This window comes from Diadema setosum, chromosome 10 (genome assembly GCF_964275005.1).
Source record: "Diadema setosum chromosome 10, eeDiaSeto1, whole genome shotgun sequence".
Classification (NCBI taxonomy): Eukaryota; Metazoa; Echinodermata; class Echinoidea; order Diadematoida; family Diadematidae; genus Diadema; species Diadema setosum.
The window spans coordinates 32820376-32831116 of NC_092694.1; the positions used below are offsets into that span (position 1 = coordinate 32820376).

At 34.8% G+C, this 10741-nt stretch overlaps 1 protein-coding gene across 1 annotated transcript in view; it reads left to right on the forward strand.

The window, feature by feature from the left end:
* LOC140234487 (scavenger receptor cysteine-rich domain-containing protein DMBT1-like) overlaps positions 1–5434 on the forward strand; it is a 55909-nt gene extending 50475 nt beyond the window's left edge. Inside the window, exons 8-10 of the mRNA XM_072314531.1 lie at positions 94–181; positions 2978–3001; positions 5269–5434. Of these exons, the coding sequence (XP_072170632.1) occupies positions 94–181; positions 2978–3001; positions 5269–5434 (278 nt within the window). The remainder of the gene's footprint in view (positions 1–93; positions 182–2977; positions 3002–5268) is intronic.
* The last annotated feature ends 5307 nt before the right edge of the window (positions 5435–10741 follow it).

Here is a 10741-nt window from a genome sequence, read left to right on the forward strand (position 1 = left end):
CTGAAACAGATTTAAAAATGGTTCTCTGCATACTTTATTCATGCCAATAAAGCGTCATCTGCCACTGCACATTTCTGCTTCTCATCTCCACAGCCGTCATAGCCGTTAGCACACTCTTCCTGATGTTCATGCTGACTATATGCTACCTCCTTTGTGGAGATACCAAGAGGAAGAAGAAAGGGTAAGTAGACAAAAACAACAACAGCAACAATGCTCATCGTCTACCGAAGGAAGACATAAAAAGAGTGTCAATAACCAATGGCTGAAACGACATACATAACCCACACACAAAGAAATATGCAATATGAAACATAAACAAAATATTTCAAGAATTTCTTGACAAAGCAATGACACGTATATGTGACCCTGCTCCACAAAACAAACAAAAAGTCGCCAGACATGAATATTTAGTTAAGACCATATTCTGAAAGAACAGACTTTAAGCTTTAAAATGATGTATAACTCAAATCAAATGGACTCTCCTAACCTATCTAAATATTTGAAAGAAAGCACAAACTCAGAAAAAGTGTGAACTGAGAAAAGAGGCTCTGAAGTACAGTGTTTATTTAAGCACTTAATCTTTACCAAACCGTGCTGGCTGTGCGGGGAATGGGACAAAATACAGGAAGCAAACTGCCAGAGTAACAACAATGAAGGGATTATTAGATTAAACTGAAATTAAGTATGCCTCATTAACACATTCTGGCCATATTTAATGCCAACTTTCAAAGCTGTAGCACTATCCTTTCAAAACTTATTGGAGTTGAAAGTGAAGAGTGTGGACAAGGTTTATCAGAAATGAAAAAGGGACTCTAAAGACACATCTAATCAAACTATTCTACCAAAAATGTTCGAGATAAAAAACACACTATCCTGCCCGTTTTATGACCCCAAATTTTAGCATAATGTAAAAGAAGACTTGCTCTTTCAGAAAATACGAAAAAGTCAAGATCGGCTAGGTTGACCCATTTCACTTATTTTCAGTCCTCACGCGAAATCAGTGTGTGCGACTTTTTGTTCGTTTTGTGATGCACTGTCACATATATAAATGGGTTGAAATGGGTACGTTCGACGATAAAAGATTAGGAAGACGATCACCAAATGAAGATATATTCATCATTTTTGTTAAGAGCAGCTAGATTCTATAATGTCTGTTTTCTTAAAGACAGAGTAGGAGAAGATACCAAAACAAAGGTACACATTGAACTTTATATAAAGGATTAATGTCCTTCCTTTGTACTTCCTTCATTTTCAATAAAGCGATGAGGAGGGGATGCAAGCACTTCGGCGCTTTGATGAAGATGAAACTGGGACAGAGCTTAGAATGTAATCATCTTTGTATTCTTGCTTTCGTTATTGCACACTTTTATCGCGCGTGGATATTTCTGGCTATTCGGAATCTATCAATGTTTCTATCTATCTATCTATCTATCTATCTATCTATCTATCTGTTATTTCCCTGTTCAACTTATTCCTTAGCTCTTTCTTCTCCTTAGTCTTCATCTATTTTTTTTTAATTTTAACATATGATTAAATGTTATTATCATTATAATTACTATTATTATTATCATTATTATTATTATTATTATTATTATTATTATTATTATTATTATCATCATCACTATCATCATTATCATTTTTATTATTCTTATTATTTTTGCATATCAACGAACAAAATTCGCTGACCTCCAGTCTTTCAATTTTTGATAGCGGGTATTTTTTTTTTTTTTTTTTTTGGGGGGGGGAAACATGTGGTACAAAATATCCCATCATCCCTGTAAAGTTGAGAACAAAAATCCAAGCATCACGAATATAAGGTGACGTAGGTATTCATAGAAAATAATATTTTATGAATTATTATATTGGATATCTAGTTACTTTTCTATGCCTATAGTCCAAAACGTAAATGTCGATCATTTCTTTGTAATTCCAAACCGTTTCAGAATCTTTTCATCCTGCCTATGGAGATTTTTTTTTTTTGTCTCTGTCTTCAATTTACTTGCATGATATTTATTATCTTTTTCTTTCTTGTCTGCCTCAAAAAATCCTCTTTAGTGTATATTTCTTACCCTATTCTCTCCTTGTTTATCTGATCTTTTTTGACTCTTAGTTATTTCGATTGATGAAGAAAAAACAAACAAACAAAGTGGCATTATTTGAAAGCCCAAAGTCAGGGGTAATCTCATACACATCCAAATCCAAGAATCTACATTTTTCCTTTTCTAATAGCCTTTGGTGACGCTTCACAAATCACAAATTACATAATTGCTCATTATGGCCGTGCCACTTTCGGAGTGTTAAACCGAATATTATAGGTTAAAAAGTAGGTGTAGTCAACTGTTAAAGTGATGGTATAGCTTTGATTGACATGAGGATTCAGGTTTTTAGCGAGATACTTAGAAACTACTTGTCTAACAGGAAGTAAAAGTTTATTTGATAAAAATCAGTATTGCAATGGCTGAGATATCATAAAAGACAGAGGTTCAGATGGTTCGTACCATTCATTAGTGCCCCTTTCTTTTACTTTATTTTTGGATATTTCCGCCCTTTCACCAAATAATTGTTTGATTCCTCTTAGATTCGTATGCTTTTTAATATTCTCTTCCGTTTAAGTAGTTTCTAATTATCTCACAAAAAGTTAAAACCTGAATCCAATGCCAGCAAGAACTATACCATCCTTTTTTTTTTCATTAAAAAGTTACGAAGGTAACAAACAATCCTGTAAAATTTTGCAACCATAGACTTCAGAGGCAATGATGACGGAGGAATGGTAAGTTCTGTTTAGCTTTATTATCTGAGACCTCTTCATATCACCCTCGTTTACAATAAATCGATAATCAGTGTAATCAGTATACATGGTATAATACGCATTTCTCGGGGAACTTACAGTATATTCGTGCTCTATCTCTGGTTATAAATCCTGATTTCTTCTCGTGTGGTTTTATTTGGTTCCATTCCAATCGGTTTCACCGAGCAGCTTCAGTGTTCTTGTTGAGGAAAGGTTTGTTCAGTCCAAGTTTCACCTTTTCTTTCCAAGATTGTTCTCAGTTCAGGGATGTACATGTACCTGTCTGATGCCATTCAACTAACCGTTGCCCTCGTAGTCTTTTTTTTTTCTCCTATCAAATCTATATTGTTGAAAGTGGAATTAAGAAAAAAAAAAGTATTGGCGCCCATTTATCGTCATTTTCTTTAATCTCATTCATATTCCTATAGTTTGCATTTCTCGTCATGGTAATCATATGTATTGATATACGCATTTTGATTTGGATAATTGTATTTAGTTGACCCAGTCATTGCTTAACCATTGCTGTTTTTGCGTTAGCTGAACCTTGTTAGTAGCCTTCTGTGAGTCAGTGATTCAAAGGACGGCTATAATATGTAATCTAGTTTGATTCATTATACGCCTCCAGCTTCGAGTCAGTGATAATCGTTGGAGTTCGGCATACGACGATTTAATTAGCCGTGAGTCGATTCCGCAAAGTTCGGATATTCAACACCCGTCATTGCACTGCAACTACAAGTCTATGTGTTTAGCCAAAGGCAAACTTATAAAGGCGTATTTATCCAGGCACTCATGTACACACCTATTCACTGAAGGCCTACTTGTTTAATCAATTGTTCACTTGTAATTTCGTAATGTAGACAGTCTATGAAATGAATGCAACCAAATGTGATAATACAAAAACTACACAAATTCTGTACTTTATCTTGTAATATCGAGATCATTCAACACTGTCGAATAATAAATTATGTCCATAGCAACCAAATCGATTTTCCTGATCGTATTTGGTATCATGGATTTTAAAGTAGCCTATTTAATCAGAACCAAAGAGAGTAGAGCAAAATGATTCCTAACCATAACCACCTTGGTAATAAACCACAACAGTGCATGCTATCATGTATATCGCATTTCATTTAAACCACACTTATCATTTACAAAACCTTGTTAGTGTTCACTTCGGCAACAGACACATGTGAATTTTCTATTCCCCTGGCTTTAATAATCCATTCCTAACTTCTTCTTTTTTTTTTTGTCATGTTGGGAAAAAAAAAATATTATTGTATACGTCAAACATCAGTGTACTAACCGAAGTAGATTGCAATAAGTCAAACTTGTTTCATAGCACTGTTAGAGACGTGGATTGTATATTCATCCTGTTTGGTCGCCATATGATATTGATACCCCTCGTAGTGTGGAGATGTTGATTATATATACACCTACAAAGCATTTACATACCAAGAAAACTGGCTTCCTCCTCCATCAACATTGTTCGCAGGCTAAATATTCACCCCTACACGCTTGAAAAAGAAAGAAATCACTATGTACTCTGTATCACAAATATAATTTCCTGGTTTGTCCGCCGATAACGTTTGCTCATATCAATAATTATGTTGACTGCCTGGTAACTGTGTGTACTACCTCAAAAAAATGTAGATGTCATGCAAAGTCGGTTTCTTGAACTATGATTTTAAAGCAAGCTATTATTTTCTGCAGGAAAAAACGCTAACATTTCCCCTTTAGTGAAAAATCGTTCCGCCATCCGCACACTGGCTCTGTAATTTCTCATTGTAATGTCGCTCAAGCGTACATAGCTAGCTAGCAACGAATATTATGCAAATTCAAAGTCGTGACCTCACTATTTCTTCACATCATACAAACGCACCCCACCCTGAATCATTGCCCTCAAGTAGATGACTGTAGAGTATTGGCGAAGGATGTCAGTATTATTTATCCCCATTGTTCAGAGAATGATATCATAGCTAATAACCTGCTGAATATCATCCCTACCGTACGATTAACAACTGTATAATAGTACTTAAGATATATCATGCGACGTCCTTTTTTTTTTCGCTAATCAGCCCGTACTCTAAATAGTTTTTGAACCCCTTGCTTAGCCTTTACACAAGACCTATATGGAGAAATACATGTTTTCCTATATAAAGTCCCTCATGTAATTCCATGTATTACTGTACTGCAAGTAATATTGAATCATTACTGTGTAAAAGACCAAACGGATATAGACTGAGGCACTATTCATCGGGATTGGTGAATCGTCTTTGTTTATTAAAAAACAAAAACAACTCCCTTTCCTTTTCGTTGATTTCATGTTCTCTTTTTTTTTGGGGGGGGGGTGGTGGGCGTTCTATATTCCGTCCTTGTAGAAGGTGTGAAAGCATTGTTAGAATTGTCAAAATCCAAAACAGATAACGACATCCCTTATTTACGATTTTACTGTCTTCAAGTTCAACCATTCTCCAATTCAGCAGATATTACGGGATTAATACGGACAGCGGAGAGCCACACGCCCACGACGGCGAAGCCAGCCCGAACAAGGATGAGTACAAGGCTGTAGGAATGGAGGATCCCGGGATGGTGGACGAGGAGGGACGAGAGGCGTCGATACCACTGGCATCCGAGGTGGATGTGTAGAACCTAAAGCTTGGAAGACTGAAGGGTTAAAAAAAAGTCCCCCCTTGCTCGTGGAAATCATTGAGTGGGACCGAGGGAGAGCTACACGTATACTTCAGTGTCGGTCCCCTGTGACTGAGCGCGCGCAAAGCGTGCATGTGATTATACCTAGGCCATTGATTAACGGTGGTTGTCCAGTTTGTTCGGAAAGTCACTCAGTCTGTGGTGATGGACACTCAGATGATACCCAGTGATGTTCAGTCCAGTTACTGTTGATTTTGCATTGTGCGTTCAATTCATTTATTGTTCGTCTACAGCCAGATGTGAGTTGGATTTTGTTGAGATTTGACTACTGGAAAAAAGAAAGAGTTATCGAAGTTCGTTTCTTGGCCGTTTGAAGTGATTTGGCTCATTGCATTGTTCATTCATTATAAAACCAGTAAAACCAATTTTTAAATGTTTATGGGATGTTTAACAAAAAAAAAAAAATATCATTGATTTTCTTAGTATCATTATCATGAAGTTCTGGGTTCATGTATGGAACTTGTATGATTTAGACCTACGTACATCTAGGTTTAAGTGTATACGCATTATGCCATTCAAAATGAAGTTATGGTTCTATAGCAGTCATTGGTAGCACTGACTGGTCCTTCATAGCTAGTCTTAGTGTTGGTATTATCCTGTCAGTATAACTTGGAGTCTTACTACTCCATTACAACCACTGTCGGAACAATTAGTTTTCTCTTATAGCGTCGTATTGCAAGCATTATGAACATTCCTTAATGAACCAAACTGGAAAAAAAAATATTGAAATAAAACAGTTTTGAAAATCACATTCGTTTTACTTTTTTGTCATTTTTTCAATATTTAGTTATCAAGATATAATTATTCTTTATTGTTGTTGTTGTTGTTATTGGGGTATTTCCAGTGTTCGCCGATGCCTTACAAGTGACTTTGTAATCATATGCAAAGTTTCAAACCTGGAAAATGGGGAAAAAGAATAACGTCTGGTTCAAGTTTAAACGCACTGAACTCAACAACGTATGTTGTTTTTTTTTAAGTCATTTAATATATTCAATGTAGCAGGAACAGGATTATTTCAATTTTATTGTTGAAATGCATTTACCCATGTGATATGGACCTACTTTTTCTTCTCAATTTATGTGAAGCCCTGTGATATTGCAATGTTCTGTTACTACTTTCGCCAATCAGTCAAGCATCGTTCAAAATATTAGATCAGTGGACTTTGGTGATACGAAATTATCACTTGTTTTGAACTGTTATCTGCTAGTAAATTTAATTTCTCTCTACATTATTCTTTCTTTCTTGAGTCTCCTATAAGCTTGAAACTTTACTTCAAAACTAAAGTAGTTTCTTTCATTTATATGTGAGATTTGGGACGTATGTCTTCTCTCTTTTTTGTCAGTTTTAGGGATTATGACGTAGAGCCGTTACCTGACGATATATATATATATATATATATATATATATATATATATATATATATATATATATGTATATATATACATACATACATACTAGGTATTTATGTCAATCAAACAGAATCACAATGCACCATAGACACAAACGTGCAACGTTAACGACTAGAGCCTATATCTTCTTTTTCATTGTAGTCAATACTTGGATGTGATTCTTGTTTAAAAAAAAGAAAAAAAGAAAAGTAATGGTGAATTGGACAGTGAACATGTACACCTTGTTTACATATTGTTTGCCATTGCATTCACCATTCTTTTTCTGCTAATTTAGAAAGGAGATTACATGTATGTCATAGTAGTGTAGTCTTATACTGGTCTTTCTGACGTCTGTGTGTCGATCAAAACTGATAAGTGAATTGTTGTTGTGACATCTGAAATCGGGCAAATGAAAGGAAACATTCTTTCTACAAATTCATGATCTGTTGTGTTTTGTTGAAATTTCTTGTTCTTCCAGTATTAATTTCAATCGAACGTCACATAAACGTTCCATCTCATAATACTATTGGATGCCGTCAAAATCTAGATCGATAAGTGCAGATTATTGTTTTACAAATTATATCAGATATGAGCACAATAACTGGAAAGAAGTTTTCTTTGTCCATTATGAGTGTGATTTTGATTTTTATGTAACAAAATGATTATAGTTTTATTATTGAATGAAATTTCTGTCCAGTTTTTGCTCTTCTCGCTAATATGCACACCTGTTTACTTTTATTATTTTTTGTTTTGTTTTTACCAACAAAGATAAACAAAGAATTGGAGCCCGAATGTTGGTGTTTTTCATACATTACCTATCGGATCTCATTTTGAACGCCTTCAACGCATACTAAAACTCAATGTGTGAACCTCAAATTGCAAATTCAAAATAATGTTGTACAAGCTTTCATGTCCATCCGCGTGTATTTCTGTAGACAACGTTATGGATGAAAATAATATCATGGCATGTGCTCGAGTTAGTATCAAACTGTCGATGTAAATGTACATAATGTCATACGCACTGTTTCAAAGAAGACCGCTAAGACATTTCTTCTTTTGCCCTAGACTGTTTGACATGTTGATATTTAAAATGCTGTCACAAAATTGCTTGTGGAAGTAACTACTGGATGATGATGACCATTGTATGTCTAGAAATTCCCTGTCCTTTCCCCGTAAAAAGCACGAATTCTTACCTCGATGGAAAAGAAATGCGCACGATATCTTTTTGGCAGAAAGACTGCCGTTACTCTCCAGTATTTCACCAAAATTTGGTTCATCTTGTATTACAACATAAAGTTTATTCTTGTACATAATGTGAATGTCATGTGTGGATTTTTGTACAGAATAAATCTTCTATCTTGAGCTTTTTTGCATACTTTGTACTGGCTAACTGCTGTAAATCATGTGATGTATATATTGTCTGTGTAAATGAGAAGAAAGCATAGGTCTATAATAGATTATAAGGAAGTGTGCAATCCTCAATCAGCATTACTAGAGAATTGTAGATAACGTAGTTATAGTTATCAAAACGACCAGGATGTGTCGTTTGAAACATAGCAGGTTATTACGTGTACATCGAAGGTGTAGCTAGACTAGATCTTAATGTGAAATATACATGTTGTATATCATAATTATTATATAGATAGATATATGATGGAAACCGTTGTCTGTATATTTCAAAGATTCATCAACATGTTTATAGATACAGGATTTTACTCTTGAATGTGAAAACCCATCTGACGCAAATTCAACTCCTTTAAACGCATTCGAGTTTCAAAATGATGAAGAGGAGATGAAAGTGGTATGATTTTATGATTTTGCACACTATGATAAGTTATCCGTATAATCACATTTACAAAAGTTTATATCAAGCTGTGATCTTGGTATTGTGACATTACGTAAACTTTTAATGAACTCCTTGCTGACAAACAATTTTTGTCCTGGTATTAACGTAGCAATGGGCATGAAAAATGAAGCAAGGTATAAATAAGTACATAGATTAATCAATTTGCATGCTAATAGTGTATTCTTGATGTAATGACTTTTGAATGACAAGAAATGCTAAGAGTTTCGTGGAATACAGTTCTCCCTTTCCCTTACGACGACAAAAGCACAAGCAACTGAAACTATAAGAGGAAATACCATACAAGCTCTCCTTGTATTTGTCGCCGTTATCCTTTGGTCTCTTTTCACAAGTTTCTAACGTGCAAGCTAACATTTCCACGTATGTATTGAACCCCTTGTTGTATCTTCTGTTTAATGTTAACTGTGTACTAAGACTTGCCAAATGATAAATCGATCCTTTCACATAACATAGTCCAGATGAATGTTTCGGTGGAAGTTGTATGGATTTTGTATAGAACCCTTTGGTTCTCTTACTCTATAAGTACAAGTTTTGTGACCCTTCTCTTGAGTATATCTTGAGTAGATGCAGTTCAAGATGACCTAATTAGAATAAGAATCGATGTCTCTGCACCCATCTCTTTATTGCGTTAATGTCAGTGATGGGTTGGTAGAAAATAAATGTTCTTCGACGATTATAGCATACACATACTATGTAGATGAAGATTACTTGCTGCTGCAAATTTAAGTAAGATTGGTTGTGGCGGCTTGTAAACAAATAGATGTCTCAGGCCCTGCGTAATGTTTCTTGAGCTTCAAGTGTCTAAAGATGTTAACAGACATACCACCTTGAGAGAAATATAAATTATTTCCTTTTAGCAACTCTTGGATTAGCTCTCGTGACTGGGATTTATATCAAATCTTGCAGGGAATTATTGCAGAGTTAGAAATTGTGATAATGGGGAATTAGTGGTAACGATCGTTTTAATAAGAACAGACATAATCGAACAAAGCTGATCAAATGAAAAGAAACAATGACGAAGTCATTGTGACCGGGGGGGGGGGGGAGGATGCGAATGGGAGCCCTAGCTCTCCTCGACCTGTCTCACCACTCGATAAACCTTTCAGATACGAGCCTTGTGAAATGTTGTTGCCATACCGACACTGTAAGAAGCAAAATCACATTGAATCATGCATTGTTATTTGGATTGCATTTATTCACGACTGCAAAATTGTTTTTGATATGTATCAGTAGATGGGTTTAAGATGGCATGATATAGATTTAAGTTCAGTCTCGATACGATCCATCACTTATGAGACTGCTTTGCTCTTGCTGCTGTACTTTTGATAAACTAGAGATAAGAGACTAGAACAAGACGATTTTAACTAAACATCACATACTAAGGTCATTTAATCGCATCCTTTGATGATAGCAATTATAAGCATCTTGTTTATGTGTTATACTTTATGTAAATATCGTGAGTAAAACGAATGTCCTCAATATTCAAAGGTCACCGCCTGTCTTCATATTGATTCGTGGGTCATGATTACCCAAAATTATCTGATCCATGCATAATTGCTGCGCCTTCTGGAAGGCAATTTACTCGTGTATTTACTTACACTGTCATTATGTCCTCTTGTGAAAGTCAATGAATAAACGTGGATGTATTCCTTTGTCGTCTGAAAGCAAGTGAGTCCGCACACTTTTTTTACCTCTTTGCCACATACCTTCGGTTTATAAAAGAGTTTGTTAGGAACATACTACTTTATTGGACTATAAACAAAATATCAAAAAAAAAATGCACTTAAAGATTTATTATTATTACAATCTCTAATTAGAAGAGTGTTCACATGATTATGTGAAACTAGTTAAAATACTTATCAGTTCATTATATATATGTATAATATATACATATATATATATATATATATATATATATATATATATATATATATATATATATATATATAATATAAAGAAATTATCATACTATGTCCTAGGGAAGTGTACTCA